At 42.7% G+C, this 21,594-nt stretch overlaps 1 protein-coding gene across 3 annotated transcripts in view; it reads right to left on the reverse strand.

Annotated features, from left to right (window-relative positions):
- Nucleotides 1-808: 808 nt before the first annotated feature.
- The window catches only part of SMC1A (structural maintenance of chromosomes 1A), a 46,073-nt gene continuing 25,287 nt past the window's right edge, over nt 809-21,594 (reverse strand). Inside the window, exons 20-26 of one of the 3 annotated variants that reach the window (XM_061136160.1) lie at nt 16,440-16,596; nt 15,891-16,045; nt 15,628-15,779; nt 14,452-14,521; nt 14,059-14,169; nt 2,028-2,161; nt 809-1,421 (exon numbers count right to left, since the gene is read on the reverse strand). In XM_061136160.1, coding sequence (XP_060992143.1) covers nt 1,421; nt 2,028-2,161; nt 14,059-14,169; nt 14,452-14,521; nt 15,628-15,779; nt 15,891-16,045; nt 16,440-16,596 — 780 coding nt within the window. In that variant the 3' untranslated portion in view covers nt 809-1,420. Of the gene's footprint in view, nt 2,162-7,594; nt 13,636-14,058; nt 14,170-14,451; nt 14,522-15,627; nt 15,780-15,890; nt 16,046-16,439; nt 16,597-21,594 lie in introns of those variants that run through there. The other 2 variants (XM_061136159.1, XM_061136161.1) reach the window with 2 other exon arrangements.

The following is a 21,594-nucleotide window of genomic DNA, read 5'->3' on the forward strand; positions in this document are numbered from 1 at the left end:
ATTCTCAGGAATATATACCCAGGAGTGCAATTTCTGGGTTGTAGGGTATACATATACTCTACAGGAGGTACTGCCAAACTACTCTCTGGAATACCTGTACCATTTTACACTCCACCCACAGTTTTCTTTTCCTCTCATCATCAGGGCTTTGATGATATCTGACTTTCTCCATGTTGCCATTCTTGTAGTGATTTCTCAATGTTATTTTAATTTTCATTTCTCTATTTGCAGAGTTGAAAATCTCTTAATATATTCAAGTTTCCCCTTGTGTTAATTCAAGTTTTTCCTTCTGTTAATTACTCATTTCCTTTTCCCATTTTCCTCTTGGATTTACTATCTTCTTTTTCTAGTTATTAATCTTTTGTCAGTTTTACATACTACAAACATATTCTCCTAATATGTCATCCACTTGTTAATCTTATATATTCCTGTCTCCTTTGTGTTGTTCACACTGGATTCAAAACTATGAATAGAGTATTCAGTCCTTGCCGCCTGGTGGGCAGGGAGAGGAAGTCTAACCACCTTTGGTTTCCATAGAGGAAGTGGGGGCCTGCCTCTCATTGAGACTCGCACGAAGAGGAATCCCTCCAAACAGGATGAAGATTTAAATACTAGGCAGCCAATAGAGTTCACTCCTTTGGTTATCCAACATATACATTTCATCCCAGATTTACTCTAAAAATATGCTTTCACAATATAGTGACTCATACAACCAAAAAATGCACTTTCCTTCTCTAAAGGGAGACAGCAACAATATAAGTTATAATGCTTTCATGTACAAGCAATATAAAACCCAACTCAAACTGGCTTAAATAATAAATGCAATTTATTGGCTCACTTAACTGACAAGTCCATAGACAGGGAAGACTTCAGGCCCGGTATGATCAGGAATATGGATCCATTTCTCTGTAATTCTCTTGGCTCTGCCTTCTCCATTTGTCAGCGCCATTCTCAGGTAAGCCTTCCACATGCTCAAAAGATGGCTAACAACAGCAATCAGACTACATACTTCTTTGTTCATATCCAAGGGAAGACAGCTATGTCTTCCCTCAAAATCTGAACAAAAGCTTCAGTGATTGGGTCATCTCTGAACCAATCATCACTGTGATAATGTGGGAGATTACTCAGATTGGTTTATATCATAAAGTTCTATACCTAGAGCTGGCAATGGGGTCAATTCCACTCAAATTGCATAGCTGTTAATACAATGGGGGAGGAGAGGAATGGATGGTGGAGAACAACTACAAAGGCCACTACAAAGGAGTAAACTAACAAAGAGGAAGATATAAGGTCCAGGAAAGATTGGGTCCAACCCAGAAGAGTAATGAAGGGACGTCCCAGGATGACAGTTGTGCTGCAGGCCTACAGAGCAACCAGTCCAAATTGGAGCAGGAAGACGGAGGGCTCCAGGAGGAAGGTATCTGGGGAAAAAGGGGATTCAGATGATTTTATACTTTCCTTAAGAATTTGGAACAACTTAAGAAGGAGATAAAGTCAGACAATGCAAGGAAAAAAGAAAGGCAATTAGAAACTCCAGGGAAAAACAAAAACTGTATAAGAAAAGAAATGTAATCCTAGGACACTGGAGCATTAGGAACAACATTTACATAATCATAACAACATAAACACTTTATTGACTTTAAACTTTTAGAATGACTTGTTAGCAAAGTATGGATGATTTAACTTTGGTTATTGAACAGAATGTAAATATTATTAATCTTGTTAATATAAAAGTATAAATGAGAGAAGTTGAGAGATTGAAAGAGGGAGTATAAATCTATTATTTAAAGGTACAAAGGTAAGAAATAGAGGACATATAATTAATGACATGTCTATATATTAGGGGTATGGTAGGAGGGCAGTTGGTGGTATTAATAGCAGGAAGTAACAGATAATGTCTAAAAGTGTTAAGCTGATAAATAGAAAAAAATTGTATATTATTTAAAGATACGAAGATTATCAGAAAAGTAAAAAATAAACAGTTATAAGTAGACTAGTAGATTTCTAGGACAAGATGGCAGACTTACCACATGTTTATCTCCACTCCCACCTGAAACCTTGCTAAAATAATAGTAAAGGAATTAAAAAAAAGTATAAAAACACAATGATGAAGAGAATGTCCGTCAGGAGCAGGTCCATCAGCGAAAGAGATTCCAAATGTCTGGAAGATAGGAAGAAAATGGAGGATTGATGATTGATGAAGCATGGTGGAGGAAGCCACAGCCTGGAGTATGCATGGAGGTGATGCCACTGAGGCGGAGCTGATCTTTCTGTGCAGTAGCCTGGAGTGTCTTGGGTCTTAACAATGCCAGGTATGATATAGAGTACGAGTGAGATGTTGGTCTGAAAACGGTGATAAATTGGGAAGCTGTATATTGAACTGTTAACCCACCCCTCTGTGTACAATTCACAGTAGCCAGGTGTCTACCCATTAGGCAAAACCAGACATTTCTTTTCTAAGGCAATTGAACAAGCTCAGAGAAAGATCTTTGTGTTTTGGCACAGCATAGTAGTCAGCTATTTTCCAATCATTCTAAATGTAAGCCACCTGTCACCTAGCCCTGTACCCCATACACAGAGCTTTGAATCCAATTTTATTGCTGTGTTCTTAAATATGAGCAAACCACTATACATTACCAGGGATCTGAGAAAAGATTACAAATTGAAAGAGACCAAAATAAGCAAATGGGGGAAAAAACAAATCCCAAAGGAAATAAACATTTCAAAGAACACAATGAAATATAAAAACACCTCTATTACTCCAAGAGAGATTCAAGATAATAGTACATCCATTAAACAAGTACAGGATGCTATAAGAAAAGATAACATGAATGGATATTTGGACATTTTAAAATGTGATTGGCAAAATGAAGAGAAATGTAGGACTTTCCTGGTGGTCCAGTGGTTAAGAATCTGCCTGCCGATGCAGGGGACACAGATTCCATCCCTAGTCCAGGAAGATCCCACATGCTGCGTGGCAACCAAGCCTATGCGCCAAAATTGCCAAGCCTGTGCTCTAGAGCCGGTGAACCACAACTACTGAACCCATGTGCCTAGAGAAGCCTGTGTATCGCAACTAGAGAGCAGCCCCCATTTAAAACAACTAGAGGAAGCCCATGTGGGACAACAAAGACCCAGTGCAAAAAGGAAGAAGGGGAGAAAGAAAAGAAGAAAGGAAGTAAGAAGAAGGGAAGAAAAGAAATGCAAGAGAAGAGTTGGAAAATAAAGTTAAATCTTCTTCCAGAAAGTAAACAAAGGGAGAGAGAAAACTAGGAAGGGGAAGGATGGAGGTAAGAAGTGTGGCAGCAGTAGAGAACAGATAAAAATACAAAAGATAAATTCAGAAGGTCTAACATTCCACTTTAATGAGTTCCAGGAGAGAACAACAACAAAAACAGAAAAGAGGAACGTATCAAAGAATTTGACCAAAGAATATAAGAGAATATCCCAGAATTAAAGAATTTCAAAATGAAGAGGCCTAACCAATGACCAATGCAATGAATGACAAATCCCAAAACTTAAACACATAATTAGGAAATTTTTAAATACCACAGTTTTCAAAAAGTTACTATTTAAAGAGTGGAGTGAATGGAGTAGAAGTACTTTTCCCTATTCCTCTCCCCAAGTACAGCTAAAGTCCTGGGACATTACATATAAACATAAGACTGAGAGGTGGAGAGAAGGCAAACCTGCTGAGGACCTCAGTAGCAGAGGAGCAACGTGGTGGTGATTTCTCTTGGTTTCCTTTTTACCTCACATATCCTAGACTTGGTGCTGGATAAGATGGTAATTAGATAATAACCATTCTACTCCAGCCAAACACCACAGGAAAAACTGTAGTCCCACCAGCAAAGGCCAAGTGGGGAGCCTAGACTTCTACCTTTGCTGGCTATAAAGAGTAACTTTTCCCCTCCTCACTGGAGTAGTGTTTGGGAAGGCTGAGTGGGGAGCCAAACTCCCACCCTCATCTAAGAGTAATGAGGAAACCCTCCCTCTGGGGTATGAACAGACACTGAGTGGGGATACTGGACTTCCATGCCCATCTGATAGTAACAAGTCAGTGTCTTCTCTTTCACTGCTCGAAGTGTCTGAGGAGGCAAGGTAAAACAAGATATTTAAGTAATCCTCATATTTAAACAATACCCAAAATCCCCAGGTTTCAACAGAAAATCACTCATCATACCAAGAACCAAGAAAATCTCAATTTGAATGAGAAAAGACACTCAACAGACTCAACACCATGATGACAGATGTTAAAAATCATCTGACAAGGGTTTTTAAGGAGCCCCATCATAAAAATGCCTTAATGGACAATAAGGAATATGCTTAAAACAAGTGAAAAAATACAAATTGTCAGTAAAGAAACAGAAGATACAAAGAAGAATCAAATGGAAATTTTAGAACTGAAAAATACAATAACCCAAACAAAATGGATGGATGGCAAAAAAGGAAGGGACAGAGGAGAGAATCGGCTAAATGGAATATAGAACAACAGAAATTACCCAATCTGGAAAAAGAGAGAAAATAGACTAGGAAAAAAGTGAACAGAACCTCAGGGACCTGTGACACTATAAGAAAAAATCTAACATTCATGTCTTTGAGGTCCCAGAAAGACAGAAGAAATAAATGAGTTAATTTACATAAGAGCAATGAGACTTCAAAGTTCTGTGGGAAAATGGTGTTGAATCTCAAACTTTAGGGGACATCCCTGGTGATCCAGTGGTAAGACTCTGTGCTTTCACTGCAGAGGGCATGAGTTCAATCCCTGGTCAGGGAGCTAATATTCTAATATCCTGCGAATGCCTCAAGGTACAGCCACAAAACCACAATCAATCAATCAATCAATCAAACAAAAAAAGCCCCAAAGAAATGAAACTTTGTATCCAAGCATAAGAATCAGGAAGTCTATCTCCTATACAACCTTTCTGAGAAGTTACTTGAGGATGTATACTATCAAAACAATGGAAAAAAACAGACACAACAAAAACCCTGGGAACCACCAGTTAATAGTCATATAGCCAAGGAAAGCTGTGAAGGAAAGTTCCAAAATGATAGTCATGCATCAGGTCTGGAGAACAACTAGTCCAGATTTGAGAAAGGGATGCAGGGCTCCAAGAAGGTGGTCTTTTTTGTTTGGGGGGGGGGCGGTAGACTTGGTGTACCTAATGTAATAGAGATTTTTGAAAAGAAAAAATGGAATATATGAAAAAGTAAAATAGTAAGAGAGAAACAGAATTAGAAACTTCCAAAAAACAAAAAACTGCTACAAGGAAAAAATCATAAAAGTACATCGACTGGCTCTGCATGAACAATATTTACAGTCATGTTAATATTAACTGTTTATTGCTTTTAAACTTTTAGGATCAAACTATAGACAACACACACAGAAAAAGCCTTAATCATGATTACAGAATAGAATTCAATGTTACCAACTTTGATATATAAAAGACCAGATGATAGAAGTTGAGAGTTTGAACAGTGGGGAAGAAGGCAAATAGGAAAGGTATTCTCATCTAAAAAAGTTCTGGTTCAGAAAAGTGGTCATGGAACAAGGAATCAGTGTTGCTTAAATTCAGAAAAGTTATCTAATAGAGAAACGAAATCATATTAAAAACAGGAAGGACAAGAGTTGAACTTGGTGTAAATTATCCAAATTCTTATCTGTCATAGCAGGACATAAGACACATCATATGGCATATTACTTAGAAGTGGGGATAACAATCAGAAGAAATAACTAAAAGTGGATGCTAACAACAAGATGGTAGATGTCCAACTCTTTGTGACCCCATGGACTATACAGCCCATGGAATTCTCCAAGCCAGAATACTGGAGTGGGTAGCCATTCCCTTCTCCAGGGAAGATTCCCAACCCAGGGATCAAACCCAGGTCTCCCACATTGCAGGTGGATTCTTTACCAGCTGAGCCACAAGCGACCAAGAATACTGGAGTGGGTAGCCTATCCCTTCTCCAGGGTATGTTCCTGACCCCGGAATCGAACCAGGATCTCCTGCATTGCAGGCAGATTCTTTACCAACTGAGCTATCACGCAGGGAAGCCCCTCAGAAAAGTTATCTAAGAGAAACTAAATCATATTAGAAGCAGGAAGGACAAGAGTTGAACTTGGTGTAAATTATCTAAATCCTCATCTGTCATAGCAGGACATGAAAGACACATCATATGGAATATTATTTAGATATGGAAATAACAATCAGAAGAAATAACTAAAAATGGATGCTAATAACAAGATGGTAGAGAAGGGATGGGGGCATGTGGGTCAGTACTCTTTTTCGGTACTGATTTATTGATTTGTTTTCTGAACAATGTGTATGCATTACTTCTATTTTAAAATGAACATGTATTTAAAATTTTTAAAAAACAGAAAAAGGACATTCCTGCCCACCACTTACTCCCTCTCCCCAAACCCCCTTGTTCTCGGCAGACCTAATGGCAACAGAATATAAAAATCTTTGAGAAACCTTGCAGTCTCCCTTCCTACCTCTCCCTTAAATGTAGCTTTACTGCAGTCAAACTGGAATATTCGTTAACCCAGAGTTGCCATACTTGCTTGGAAAAAATATTACTCCTTATCTACATTAGTTGGAATCTTCCCTATTGTTCAAGGCTTAGTTCAAATTCCACCTCCTCCAAAGTCTTCCTTAGTCCACTGGCAGAACTTCCTCCCTTCTCAGTAACTCCCAAGTATTCATTCATGCCTCTAATTATGACACATGCATGTTCTTTAGTCAAATGTTATTTATGTCAATGTTTCATGCCCCTAACCATCCTTCATACCAGCTATTAAGAGTCATCTTCCTAAAATACCAATCTGTCACTTCCCTGCTTTAAACCCTTCTTCGGTTTCCTATTGCCCATAGACTTGATTGCCTGGCTTCCACTTCTTCCACTGCTCCCCCCAAAAGCCATGTGCTTTCACACTACATATCTTTCTTAGGCAGTTCTTCTGTTGGCAATATTCTTTCCTCTGTTTCTACATGGTAAACAGAAATTCTTTCCTTCAAGACTTCAAGTGCTCCCTTCTCTATTAAGGCTTTCTTGAAAACTCCCTCCATCCCACCCCACCCCAGGAAGAACCACCTAATGGTCATATTCTCTACTCTGCCTCATCTACACTTGGCAGTTTTGTCACAGTTGGTGCACTTATCTGCTTAATTACCTGAGCCCCCAGGTAAACGGAATTCCTGGAGTTCAGGGAATATATCTTATCTCCAGAATCAAGCACAGGGCTTGACATGCTACAGCTCAATATATGCTTGCTGAATGAATGGATGGCAAAGTGATGACCAAGTGAATACTGGAAAGAACAAATGAGCAAATGCTTATACTATTGCATGAATGATAAGTGAATGAATGAGTTACCCAGGAAGTAATGAATAAATGAATGACTGGATGAGAAAAAGAAGCCAATGAGTAAGTGAATGAAAAGTTCCTGTGCCAGTGAGGGTGTGAGAGAATGAATTTCCACCTGTGCCTTGGTTCAAACCTACCTGTAAGATCTTCTGCCCTATTCTCCACCCATCTAAAGTGCACACCAGTGTTAACCTTTTTTAGATTATAAGGAACAGACACACTCAGCTTAGTGATGGAGATTTATTGAAGCATTCACAGGGAAATAAGGAAGACAAAAACAGCTACACAGGCAGCCTCACAGAACAGAAACTTGAAAATGGTTCATGATCCAAAGCAGCGCTAGGGCCTGGCTTATCTCGTCACCCCCTCAGCTGCAGGCATCTGTTGCTCCCTTCTCTAGTGCTTCTCAAAATGGTGACTCAACTTCTTTCTGGCAGTGTTTATACTCCTCCTACTGCTACTGACTACCTTCTCTCTGCTCCCCTCCATGCCAGCCCGTGGCTTTCGGGGCACAGCTTCTGGGCCTCCTGGCTCCTGCAGTTTCCTGGCTTCTGGGGCTTCAGTTCCAATTAATCGGGGGCTTCTCTGTGCTGTAACTTCTGCTTGCCTGGTCTATCCTGCTGCCTCTTTGATTTTTGCTGCCTCACTGCCACACAGTTGCAGCTACCTTGAGGCTCTTGCAGTTTCCATTGCTTCTGCTGCCTCATGGATCTTGTCTGTTCAAGCTTTCTGCTGCTTCGTGGATCTCACAGATTCAGGGTTTTGTCTCATGGTTTCTGTTCCTCTAGGCTACTGCTACATTGTGGCTCCTATTGCTTCATGGCTTCTGTGTCCTTTTGGCCCATTGTCTTGCTGCTTCATGGCTTCTGCTACCTGTGGCCCCACATTCTTACATGCTTCATGGTTTTTGCAGCTTTCTCTTTGTTTTTGCTATTCAGTTTCTGACATCCCTCATCCACCACCACGTCTCTGCCTTGCTAAATTCTAATTGTTCACTTCTTCTGAATGCTTCACATTCAGCCTCCCTGAAAAAGGATCTGATTGTTTCATGCATTTGTCATCTCATACAGGCCATGGCTAGGAGGTGGAGTTCTTACATCAGTCCACCTAATAGGCTATTGTCCAGCTTAGAGACTGGCTGTCCATGAGTAAGATACTATCCCAACTTTGTCATCTTTGGCCAGGATTGTGAGGTCACATGGTACAGAGCATGGCAACTCATGCTTAAGAAATCCCTTAAAAGGGACTGTGGGCATGGCAGGTCTGCTGAGGGCTTCCAAAAGGGAGCAGTGTAACTGGCAAGCTTCTTGTTCGCCTGTCCAGTACCAGTGACCTTCAAAGGCCAACCTTCTCCTTGGCCTTTTCTGCCTGTTCTGATCTGCAATGGGAGAAATCAAGGCTCTAGGGGCAATGTGGAAAGGGAACTTAGGTTCCAGTTCTGGCTCCTCCATTTCCTAGTAGTGGGGCCTTAGGCAAGTTTCTTCCCCACTGAGAGCCTCAGGAGGGGACTGGACGAAGTCTGTAGGTTCCCTTACAGGTCTGGTGTTTGAGTTATCTCCCTTTAGGTTACTGTATAAGGGATGTAAGTCTTGTCTGGGGAAGCCCTCAAAAACATCTGAGGTAGGAAAGAGGGAGTCAGAGTTCCACCTTGGAAGGGCACAGGAGGTGCTTAGCCAAGATTTATTGAACTCAGTGAATGAATCAATGGCTGGGGAGGAGGGGGGGACCACACAGCACACATAGAATGTTTACTTAACTTGAGGAATTTCAATTGCTGAGGAGGCTGGAAGGAGATTCTGATTCAAATGAATGATGAAGGAGAATGACTGGGACAGAGTAGGAATCTTGGCTATTAACGAGCATTCATTCTATCCTTCCAGTCACACTTCACATCCAATTATCAGTCACCAAGATGAAGCACATCTCTTCCTTTAATGGCTCACACCTTATCATCTCCAATCCAGTCCCACTGCCCTTGCCCTTCAGTAGCCTAGTATTTTCAATAGTTCCCTAACTAATCTGTCTCCATTTTCTCCTTCACACATACATTCATTCATTCAAAAACTATTTTTTGGATGCCTGTTTGGGGTCAGGCACTGTGCTTTTTGCTGGGGGTATACTAGTAGCAAGATAGCCCCACACCCACCCCTGTGGGGCTTATAGCTTATTTGGAGAGAGAAAACAGGCAAATATAAAACAGTGTGAGAATTGAACTGGGAAACTAAGGGAGCATACAGCTTGAGCATCTAACCTAATCTGCTTCCACACTGGTTAGCCAGAAAGGGGTTTGTTTCTTATCTAGTCTCCTCTGCTGTCTCCAACCCACAGTTCCCAAACCTGACTGCACCCTAGACATCCTCACATTTATAAGCTCTCCAGATCCTGAGGCCCCCACCCAGTTATGGAAACTGAATTTTTAGGTGGCGGGGGGTGTCGTCCAGGATGCACCCTGTGTTTCTGGTATACAGCCAGTTAGGGAACCAAAGTGTTCTATGAGGTAAATCTGTTATATAGCCAGGTTCTTACGACTCACTTCAAATCTGGTTCCTGACTACCTCTCCAGCTTCACTTCCTGCTACTTTTCCCCAGCCCAGGAAACCTTATGGCTCAGTATTTCTGAACTGGTGGGCTGTTTCTTGACCGCAGGTCTTGTGCATACTGTTCCCACTATCTGGAAACCCCTTCCAACTCCTCAACTGGCTAATTCCTACCAGTCCTTTGAGACTCAGCTCAGGTTTCACCTCCTAGACTAGAGGATGTCTTCCCTGAACCTTTACCTAAGCTAGATGCCCTTCCTTTATCCATGCTCCTGTCACAGTGCTAATCACATTGTTTTATAAATTGCCTCCCCAACTAGACACTGAGATCCTCAAGGACAGGATAAAGATTTGATTCATGTTTGTGTCCCCAGACTAAGGCTACTAGGTCCAGAACATAAGGGAGTCAACCTAGTGTCCTCCAACTAGCCCTAGGGATTTCACTCAGGTCCAGCTGGCTCTTGGAAACACACCACAGTGTCCACTCTCTTCTGGGCACAGCCTGCACTGAGTGTGTGTTGTCTTGTGATGATAGGAGGCAGTGTGACACAAGAGAAAGCACTGGGCAAACAGAGAAGATCCTAGTTGAAGTCTAGGCTCTGCAACGGAACCACTGGGATCTCAAGACAAGTCATCTCACCTCTCTGAGCCTCAGGATTTAGATCCTTTGTAGCATTTGTGTTCCTATGTGCCAGGGCCTTAGCCTGAGGCAATTCATGTAATGCTTTCTACCTCATGAGGTAGGGATTAGTTACCCAGATTATCATCCACACCTACTGAATTAAGATTTCCAGGCGTGGGACCAGAGCAAGGAGCTCCACATCCTTTGGACATGGGAGTGCAGCAAGGAACTGCTGCTTTTCATTATAAGCCCTTCTGTATTATTTTATTTTCTAACTGGTATATATATTGCTTTGATTCTTAAAAAAGAAAAAGAGGGAGTTCACTGGTGGCCCAGTGGTCAGGATTCTGGGCTTTCACTACCACAGCCCAGGTTCAATCCCTGGTTGGGGAACTGAGATCCTGAAAGCCATACAGTGCAGACAGAAAAAAAAAAAAGGAAAAGAAAAAGCTTCACAGGTGATTCCAGTGAACAGCCAAGGTTGATAACCACCCTCACAATGGAGAAAACACAAGACTGAATTGGAGGGCCTGGGTTCAAACCTTCACTGCTAAGTAGCCGGGTTACTTCACCTTCCTGGGCCTCAGTCTCCTCATCTGTAAAGTGGGAAGAATAGCAATTACTACCTTTAAAAGCCTGTGATGACCTAGATGTCAGCCAAATAGCTTCAGATATATTTCATCTTCCTTACATGGCTGCAAGGTAGGTGTATATTATCTCCTTTCCTTGGTGAGGAAACCGAGGCTCAGGGAGGTGAACTAACGGGCTCAAGTTTCTGCAGCTAGGATTTGAATCAGGGTGACTCCCAAATTGTGCTTTTCCACTTATGCCAGCATTTCCCAAATTATGGCACACACACCACAAGCAGTATGTGATTTCTTTGGTTGAGCACAGATAAATTTGTTTTGATAGTTGTCCCTTTTATGTTTTTTTTATTTTTTTTTTATTTGTCCTTTTTAATATGAATTAGAAAATTACATACTTAGCACATCAAACCCATTGTTTCACGGTTATCGCTACTTAGGATGAAACTAAAGCAGATAACAATATTAGACCTAAGACAATCTCAAGAAAAATACTGGGTAAATAGCACAGGAGGGCAATTTGGAAGTATCTATTAAAAACAAAAGTATAAATAGCCTATGACTCTGCAATTTAGTTTCTAGTAATCCACCCTAGGTAAGTTTTCACACATATACACACACACACACACAAATGCTCCTGCTTAGCATCCTATAAAAGCAAAAACAGAAAACAGACTATCATATGAGAAGTGGGTAAATAAAATGTGGTAGAGTCACATAATGGCAATCTACCTAACAATTACAAAGGATGAACTGCTTCTACATTTAGCAACATGCATAGATCTCAAAAATATAGCTAGGCAAAGAAAGAAAACTGCAGAATGAGTCAATACATCACCTGCATTAAACACAATATAGTCAATGAATTCACATGTAAAAGTCTTAAAGTTAAGATGGATGTACAACAGACATTACAGCAATTAAGATGGGACGGGGAATGGTAGTTGAATGACTACCATTATTTGCAACTTTCTAATTTCTTAAAAAGAAAATTCACTCATTACTTGGGTAATTACAATTGATTAAACTTTTAAAAAACAAAAATGTAGTATACAGATCAGGACAAGGTGATGATGGTCTGATGATGTGAAGAAGCAAAGACTGATCTCATGGCAGCACACTGAGCTACCTCTGCAACTAACACAGTTATTTCCCAAAAGGAACATCACACACATTCAGCCAGGATGTGGCCCAGGCTACCTCTCCCCTACCTCCTCACAACCCAGGTTGAGATCTAGGCACTCAGTTATATGTGATTTAAGCTATAGGGTTCCTTAGGCCCTCCACTTACCAGGTAAACCCCATCAATGACCTGGAACTTTTCCAATAACCAGAGCATTCAGCATCTCCCAAATCTGGAGGCTCCTTCTGTCCTTAACAATTGGGATCAGAAACCCTCAGGCATTAGGCATGTGAAGACTTGTATTCTGAGGTGTTGGCACCTACTGGGCTCTAAGCAAGGATAAGGCCTCCAGTGAGGAGTTTGACATCATTAAATCCTATGAGGTAGGTAAATACTGTTAGCCCCATTGTATAAATGAAGAAACTGAGGCACAGAAAGGTCAAATGACTTGCCCAGCGTCAAACTAGAAAGTAATAAAAAAATGGGACTAGAACTGTCCCCAGAGCCCAGGCTCTGCTCCTAGTACCCAACCAAATCCTACCAACTTAAGGTCCAGCTAAAAAGTGACCTCCGGAAAGCCTGGAGGTGATCGTCCTCTTTTCAAATTCAAAGCACCTTTACCTGATTCAGCTAACCATGGGAACTCATGAATTAGCATCTTCCTAGCAGGAGAGTAGAGATCATGTCTGACTCAGTTCTGTATTCCTAGCATAGAGTCTGACAAAAAGGTTTTCAGTATGTGTCTGACAAACACACAAAATGAACGAAAACATGAATGAGGGCGGTTTCACGTAACTGCCTGAATCCTATGAGGTCCGGAATACTTCTGCCCAGCTCCGGGGTGCTGTCATACTAAGCTCTCTTGGAATCAAATTCATCCTAGGCTCCTTCTAAAATGGGTCTCTAATATCTGTATTATTTTGCAAGCACACCCACATGCGCACATGCGGATACATATACACACGCATACATACCCACACACAAGCAAAACGCAAGGGGGCCCAAAGGACCCATGATTATGGATGATGGGAGAAGGTCTGGAAGGGAGGAAAGGGGGATGGACAGATGGCCCTGTTCAGCTCAGTTCAGCTCAGCTCAGCACCTCCTTCCAGAGGCCAGGATGCTCCCTGAAGCTCAGGAATTTTTGCTCCAGAACTAACATCACCTCTGTTCCTCTTCGTGCTTGACAGCAGTGCCTAAATCCCATGATTATACCAAACAGGGACAGGAAGTAGGGGAAGGTTGGGAATCAGATATCCAGAGATTGGGAGAGGGGCAGCTTAAGGATCCAGACAGGGTAGGAGGGCAGAACTACTGCTACTGCTCATTGGGGTTGGGGTTGGCATCTGGGTACTTGGTGAGGTCGAAGGTCAGGACTTTGCTGATCACACAGTCCCCTTGCTGAAGGAGGAGGGAGAAAAAGAAAAATAAAATTGTAAGGAGAGAATTAAGAGGGGTCTAGTGCCCTAGGACTGGGGAGCTTCAAACCCTCCTCCCTACATACCTGCCCAAAGCCCAGGCTCTGGTTCTCTGGGTGTGAGAAGATTTGCTCAGTCCCATGTTCCTTCTCTACCTGCCTATTTCTGCACTTTTGTCATTTTCTCTCTCTGGGTGCCTCTGCCTTGCCTTTCTATCTGTCCCCAAATTCAATGGCCCTGCCCAGCTGGCCTGGTAAGCCTCCAGGACAGGGCTCCAACAAGGCTGTTCATGAACTGAGTCCCTATGCTCCCCCACCCCCCGTGCCCCTCCACTGCAGCCTTCCCTTCCTGCCCTGGGGTGTCAGGCAGGGAGTAGGGGCTGGCTCCTGAGCCAGGCCCGCCCTACCTCAGGGTAGACTCCAATGAGGCTCTCAGCCTTGGTGTAGAACTCCTCCTTGAGAGAAATGACGATGGCCTGGAAATTGCAAGTTGACTGCTCCTTGATGTAATTTGCCACCTGTGGGAGGGGCCACCGATCATTTAGTAGGGCTGAAGCCCTAACACTCCCTGGCTTATATCAGAACCAGAGGCAGGTGGGGTAGGGTAGGGGGTGGAGGGTTGGGGGAAGAGAGGCTGAGAGGAGGCTACTGACTAGTACAGTGTGGATGACCCTCGGCCCAGCCTCCCGGGCACAGAGAACAGGCGGCAGGAACGGCTAGGGCACACTCAGGAGTTGTTCCCTGAAACCCAGCCCCGAATTGGGGGCCTCTTTCCCGGGCCCCACTTTCCTTGTACCCACCTTGCCAATGTTGGTGTTATCCAGGGCAGCATCGATCTCATCCAGGACGAAGAAAGGGGCTGGCTTGTAGCTGGGAGGGAACCGGTAGGTAAGCTGATACTGATGGGAGCAGAGGCAGGGCATGACAGCCCTAGGGCCCATCACACAGGCCGGCACCCCCTTCCGTTTATTCAGAGACTAAAAACCCCAGGTCTGAATGTTGCCTGAGTCCCTAAAGGCCAGTACACCAATGGAACTCTCCTTTGCATCCATCTCTGCGCTCCAGGATCCCGCAGAACCAAAAGACATGGTCCTCTCTGGAGTATCCAGGTTGGTTGAGGAGATAAAGCTGTCCTAGGCTCTGGTCATACTGACCAAGCTACCTGGAGGTCGACCCTCACCTACCCACTCACACCATTTCTCCCTGTCTCTGCCTCGGAATGCCTACTGGTCTCCCTGGCTAACTTCTACTTATCCTTTGCATTTCCTGCTCAAGTGTCACCTGCCCTTGAAAGCCTTTCTTGGTCACCCATATCCTCCCAGATTGGGTTGGTGGCTCTCCTCTGTGCATCCAACAGCACACACGCTCACCCAGTTACAACATTTAGCTCACTGTCTGTTTACACATCGGGCTTCCACTAGACCATGAGCTCCTCGAGGATAGAAACCATGTCTGACTCATCTGTGTCCCTAATCCCCCAACAGGGTCTGGTAAAGAGCAGCCATCAAGAAATGCTGACTGACTGACGCTGTACAATCAAGCACTAAGTTGTAGGGGGGGAGTCAGATTCAAGTACTATTGGTACTTAGGAAGGGGATATCAGGGTATGCCACAGTGGTTGAAGCAGGCTTCCTAGAAGAACAGGAGGAGGAGAATGCAATGTGAAGGGGTGGTAGGTGATGGCCAAGCTAGATTTGCATGAAAGGGCTTATGAGCCAGCAACCATGTGAGCAAAAGCTTGGAGGTGGGACTGAACACATGCAGGGGAGGGCATGCTGAATGGATGAGGGTGGATTGGGAAGATAAGTCCGGGAAACCAAGGACAGATATGCTGCAGCAGGTAGGGAAACAGATGCAATCCAGAGTCCACCAGATCATCTTCACCTCTGCAGATCTATGCATATCCTTGGACCCCAGAGCCTCCAGTGGCCTCAGCACAGTCTCCACCAACTGCCCTGCAGGGGGCACAGCCTTACCTGTGGATGGCAAAGAGCAAGGCCAGAGCTGCAACTGTTTTCTCCCCGCCTGACAAGTTGTCCATGGGTCGGAAGCGTTTGCCAGGAGCCACACAGTTGTAGTTTATGCCATCCAAGTAGGGCTCCTCAGGGTTCTCAGGGCCCAGGAACGCCTAGGGGGAAAGGAGATGGGTCAGGTCTAGATTGGGATGAGAACAGAAAGCCTAGAGGGAAGGTCAAATGAGGATGGGTAGGGGTCAGTTGGGCAAGGGGCTCCAGCCTACCTGAGCACTGCTGTTACGGGACAGGGCCTTGTAGATCTCATCAATGTTGGTGGCCACCGATTCAAAACAGGCATTGAAGCGGTCAAAGCGTTCCTTCTTGATCTGTTCAAATGCCTGCTTGGCCTTCTTGGCTCGCTTTCGGGCCGCCTCAAATTCTACCACAAGGGAAAGACAGGCGACCCCTCAGTACCCAGGCTCTGCCAAGGCTGAGATCCATGCTCTGACAAAAACCAGTGACTATACACAGAGCAGGGACATCCCACAGGGAGAGGAATGCCTGGGGAGGGGCCCAGGAAGACAATTCCACAATCACCTGTGTCCAATGGGCTGATCACATGCTGTGTGACCTTAAGCAGGTCATTCATTCTCTAAATCTCAGCAGTTCTCTACTCGAAAACAGATGTGATAATCCCTACTACTTAGGGTTCTTGGGAGTTTTGAGTAAGAAAGCATGTAAAAACAGGAGCTGTTGTTATGTACAACAGGCCCCTGCCATACCTCCAGACTCCTGCCTTCATCTTAGGCCTGAGTAAAAGAAGAAACTCTTACCGTCTGAGGTCTCTTGGAACTTGTCTCGGACACTTTCCAGCTTTTCCATGGCCTTCATGTTGGGGGCAGCAATACGCTGGAGCACACTCTGCTGCTCATTCAGCTTCTGCTGCAGTGTGTTCATCTCCTGCTTGATCTCCTCCTCAGCCTGGGCATCCTACAAAGCCCAGGCCCAGCAGCATTAAGAAGGGCCAGGCCCCACAGAGATACCTGATCCAGCGGTGGCCTGCTCCCATGCAGAAGGTCCATGCAGGTTCTTTTCCCCAACCCTGCTCCTCTCATTAGATCCTGAACAAAGTAACCATTTCCCACTGTCCCTAGAAATTACAGGCTCACGTCACTTTTCGCATCTCTAGCCCTTCCCCTTTGGACTGCAAGGAGATCAAATCAGTCAATGCTAAAGAAAATCAACCCTGAATATTCACTGGAAAGACTGATGCTGAAGCTGAGGCTCCAATACTTTGGTCACCTGATGTGAAGAGCTGACTCATTGGAAAAAATCCTGATGCTGGGACAAATAGAAGGCAGGAGGAGAAGGGGACGACAGAGGACAAGATGGCATCACCAACTCAATAGACATGAGTTTGAACAAGCTCTAGGAGATGGTGAAGGACAAGGAAGCCTGGCGTGCTGCAATCCATGGGGACGCAAAAGAGTCGGCCACAACTGAGCATCTGAACAACAATAATAAAGCTCTTCCCCCAGGCCCTGTCAGCCTCTCCATCTCTCAGCTGATGGTACCCCTCTCTGGCTCTCAGCCAAGGTCATGAGCGAGCACCATCTCAGGGTGACCTACAGGCTCCCACACAGGCTGGTATGGACTCCATTTACAGCTCTACAATGAATAAGACAACGACATTTTCTGCTCAGATCACTACACCTGAGCAAATTCCACGTGAACTTGGTTTTAAGTCTTATGGATACTGCAATGCATATCTGGGCTTGTGCCTTTCTGTCACTTTTAGTCAATAAATATTACTAAATGCCTTCCAACACCAGGCACTGGCCCCTCATATCCCGTGAGCCCGGGCTCCTGTACTAATAGAGCTCATGGAGTAACAGAGGAATGTATGTAACTAAACAATCTCATATGGTGAATACCCAAACAATGATAAACAGACGGTGATGGGTCAGCACACAAATGCACTTACTCAGATATGGGCTAGGGAAGGCTTTCAGGAATATTTTTAAGCTCAGGCCTCTAGGATGAATGGTGAGAATGGAGAGAAGGAATAGTCTTCTATGCAGATATCACATGCAAAACCAGGGTTTATCCATGGTTCATTCAAGGAAATCAAAGCAATTCAAACGAGTAACCAACTTTAATGAACTTCAAAAGCCAAATGGGAATTCCCTGGTGGTCCAGTGGTTAGGATTTGGTGTTTTCACTGTTGGAGCCTGGGTTCAATACCTGATCAGGGAATTAAGATTCTGCAAACCAAGCGGTGCAGGAAAAAAAAAAGTGCCAAACAAAGGGCAATTCAACATGGCAACAGTAGCAACTGTTGTTGTGTGTGTGTGTGTGTATTTGTGTGTGCACGCGCGTGCGCACATGCACTAGACAGAGGCAAGGCTGGAGGCACATGAAGAAGCCCAATGATAAAAGTGTCTTTTATGCCTTGTGTAAGAAATTTGGGCTTTATCCCAAGGTAGGTGAGGTACCACTGAATGACTTCAAGCACAGGAAGGATACACACACACACACACACACACACACACACATACATATATATATTTTTTAAGAAAAGCCTTTTTGAACATCCCTATCTCTATATATGGCTATGGAGCGATTCATGGATTCAGTAGAAATAAAATATGAAAGGTACACAACAGAATGCTATCTTTTATCTAAGAGAGAGAATGTGAATATATTTGCATAAAAGTATGTTTGTATTTTAAAAATACAACAACAAAATGATAATCCAAAAACTGAAATGGTCACACATAGAGGAAGGTGAAGTTAGACAAGAAAAGAAGCTAAACTTCTCTTCACATACTTTGTATTATACTTCTGGTTTTAGAATCAAATGAAGAATTTACATAATTATAAAACAAAATTAAGCTGAATCAAAATGTGAAAGCTACTGGGTTAAAAAGGAAATGTTAGGGGAACAAGATATTCACAAGATGCCAAAAAGTCACCCTAAAGATTCCTTATTACTTACAATGGGAAAAGTGTATGCTTAGTATTGAGGGATCTGGCAATAGATACCTTAACTCAGGCTCAAACTTAGCATCATGCATAGTAGGACACTGACATGTGCCTCTGGAGAGATGCAATATAAAGTACACATCAGGGACTTTCCTGGTAGTTTGGTGATTAGGACTCAGTACTTTCACTGGCATGGCCCAGGTTCAACCCCTGGTCAGGGAACTAAGATTCCGCAAATCACTCAGCACAGCCAGGGGCGGGGATGGGGCTGGAGGATGGTATGCAGTGAAATGTTCTTGCCAAAAAATTACTTAACCCAAACCTATCAAGCCTCCAAAATAGTTCAAACTTTCAATTTATAGGAAATACAAGGTTAGGAGGAACAAATTAAGCAGTCATGAAAAGGAACTAACATATTCATAATGTACACATAACATATCTTGTTCTTCAAGACAACATGCAAACTGTTCAAAAGATCAATGTCATGAAAAAGAGTAGGGAGACTGCTCTACATTAAAAGAAAATAACTAACTAAATAAAAGAAACTAAAGAGAATAATCAAAAGCAATGCATGGGATTGACTGGATTATAGCTTAAAAAACTACTACAAAAGACACTAACAACTAGGGAAATTTTAATATGGGTGGAATATTAGATATAAAATTATTATTAATTTTCTTAGGTATAAAATTGAACTGTGGTTGTAGAGAAGAATCCCTTGTTCCAGCATGCTGAAGAATTTAGAGTTGAAGTCTACAACTTCCCTCAAAAGGTTTAGCAAAACCAAAAAGTGTGCAGTGCAGAGGAAGGGAGGGAATGAAGAGAGATGAGAGAGAAAGCAAACTGGGAAAATGTTCATTAATCAATCTAAGGTGAAAAGGCATATGGGTGTTCAACTGTACTATTCTTTCAATTTTCTGTAGGTTTGACAAGATTCCAAATTAAATTTGGAAAAAATAAAGCAGAATGCTAAAAAGCAAAATCCTTTAAAAATTGAAAACTAAACAAAATAAATCTGACTATATACTAAGCTGGTTAAATGCTCAGAAGATCCTTTCAAATCACTTTAAAACACAGTAACACAAAAAAAGCAAAAAACAAAAACACTGGAACACAACTGTCCATGCTCAGTAAGCCTTTAGCTTAAGGACCAAAAGAACATCAAGGAAATCTTAAACAGCACTCAGTAATTGAACTGTTACTAATAATATCTTGGTGTGATTTTCTATATATAGGATACACTAAAGTAAGTATACTAGATTTTTAGCAAGAATAATTGGAGACTCAAACATAAAATCAATATTAAACTGTAAAAACTACAATTTCAATTGGAAGTGTCAATATGAACTCATGATAGATTTTTCCTTCAAAATAAAGTGTATTTTGTAGTCCAGTCTACTGAAAAGTTCTAGAAACACTGAGCAACCTGGCAGACATGAACATTCCAGTGTCCAGATGGTAGTCGCTAAATAATAGCATTCCTCACAAAAAGTCACTGTGTTTATTTAACTTATATACGGAGTACATCATGAGAAGCGATGGGCTGGATGAAGCACAAGCTGCAATCAAGACTGCCAGGAGAAATATCAAAAACCTCAGATATGCAGATGAACCACCCTTATGGCAGAAAGTGAAGAAGAACTGAAGAGCCTCTCGATGAAAGTGAAAGAAGAGAGTGAAAAAGTCGGCTTAAAGCTCAACATTCAGAAAACAAAGATATGGCATCCGGTCCCATCACTTCATGGCAAATAGATGGAGAAACAGTGGCAGACTTAATTTTCTTGGGCTCCAAAATCACTGCAGATGGTGATTGCAGCCATGAAATTAAAAGACGCTTGCTCCTTGGAAGGAAAGTTATGACCAACTTAGACAGTGTATTAAAAAGCAGAGACGTTACTTTGCCAACAAAGGTCCGTCTAGTCAAGGCTATGGTTTCTCCAGTAGTCATCTATGGATGTGAGAGTTGGACTATAAAGAAAGCTGAGCGCCAAAGAATAGATGCTTTTGAACTATGGTGTTGGAGAAGACTCTTGAGGGTCCCTTGGACTACAAGAAGATCCAACCAGTCCATCCTAAAGGAAATCAGTCCTGAATATTCATTGGAAGGACTGATGTTGAAGCTGAAATTCCAATACTTTGGCCACCTGTTGTGAAGAACTGACTCACTGGCAAAGACCCTGATGCTGGGAAAGATGGAAAGTAGGAGGAGAAGGAGACGACAGAGGATGAGATGGTTGGATGGCATCACTAACTCAATGGACATGAGTTTGAGTAAACTCTGGGAGTTGGCGATGGACAGGGAGGCCTGGCGTGCTGCAACCCATGGGGTCGCAAACAGTTGGACGCGACTGAACTGAACTGACAAAAAGAAGTCAGAGCTTCTCAGAGAAATGGCTAATTCCATATCTGGGGTGGAAAATGTAAAGGATGAGCCTGGATGGACACACCAGAAATCAAGGAAGATATCAAAGAGTACAAGAGTTGTGTCAAAATTATTCAGAAGCCAATTTGAATGGGTCCCCATGGGCCAAAGATGCCAACAACTTCATGCAACAAGAAGGATAATAATCCTAAGAGTGCAACACGTCAAATGTTTAAATCTAAAAGTTCATAACAACATGAAAACAACTCAGTGCCCATATCTTGAGAATGCAAAGAACCAACTCATTATAAACTGATAAAGAGAAAGAATCCAGCACAAATATCCTGCCTTTCCTATACAAAATACCCCAGGGTAACCAAAAAATTGATGAGAGAAAATCTCTTTACAGTGTTCTAGCTAATAAAGAAATGATAGAATAAGATGACCATTTTGCAACTCTTGACAAATTATAAAATGGGTCTAGGCAATAATCATCATGGCTGCAAACTACACAAAAAGAGCCACTGACCAGATGTTATAAACCTCTTGATGGAAGTAACGACCTCATTTGAAGCAGTCTTGACCAAATAAACCCCCAAACTTGAATCTAATCAAACCTCTAGATTTGAGCTGTCCAATAT

Source organism: Dama dama, chromosome X, assembly GCF_033118175.1.
Source record: "Dama dama isolate Ldn47 chromosome X, ASM3311817v1, whole genome shotgun sequence".
Taxonomy (NCBI): domain Eukaryota; kingdom Metazoa; phylum Chordata; class Mammalia; order Artiodactyla; family Cervidae; genus Dama; species Dama dama.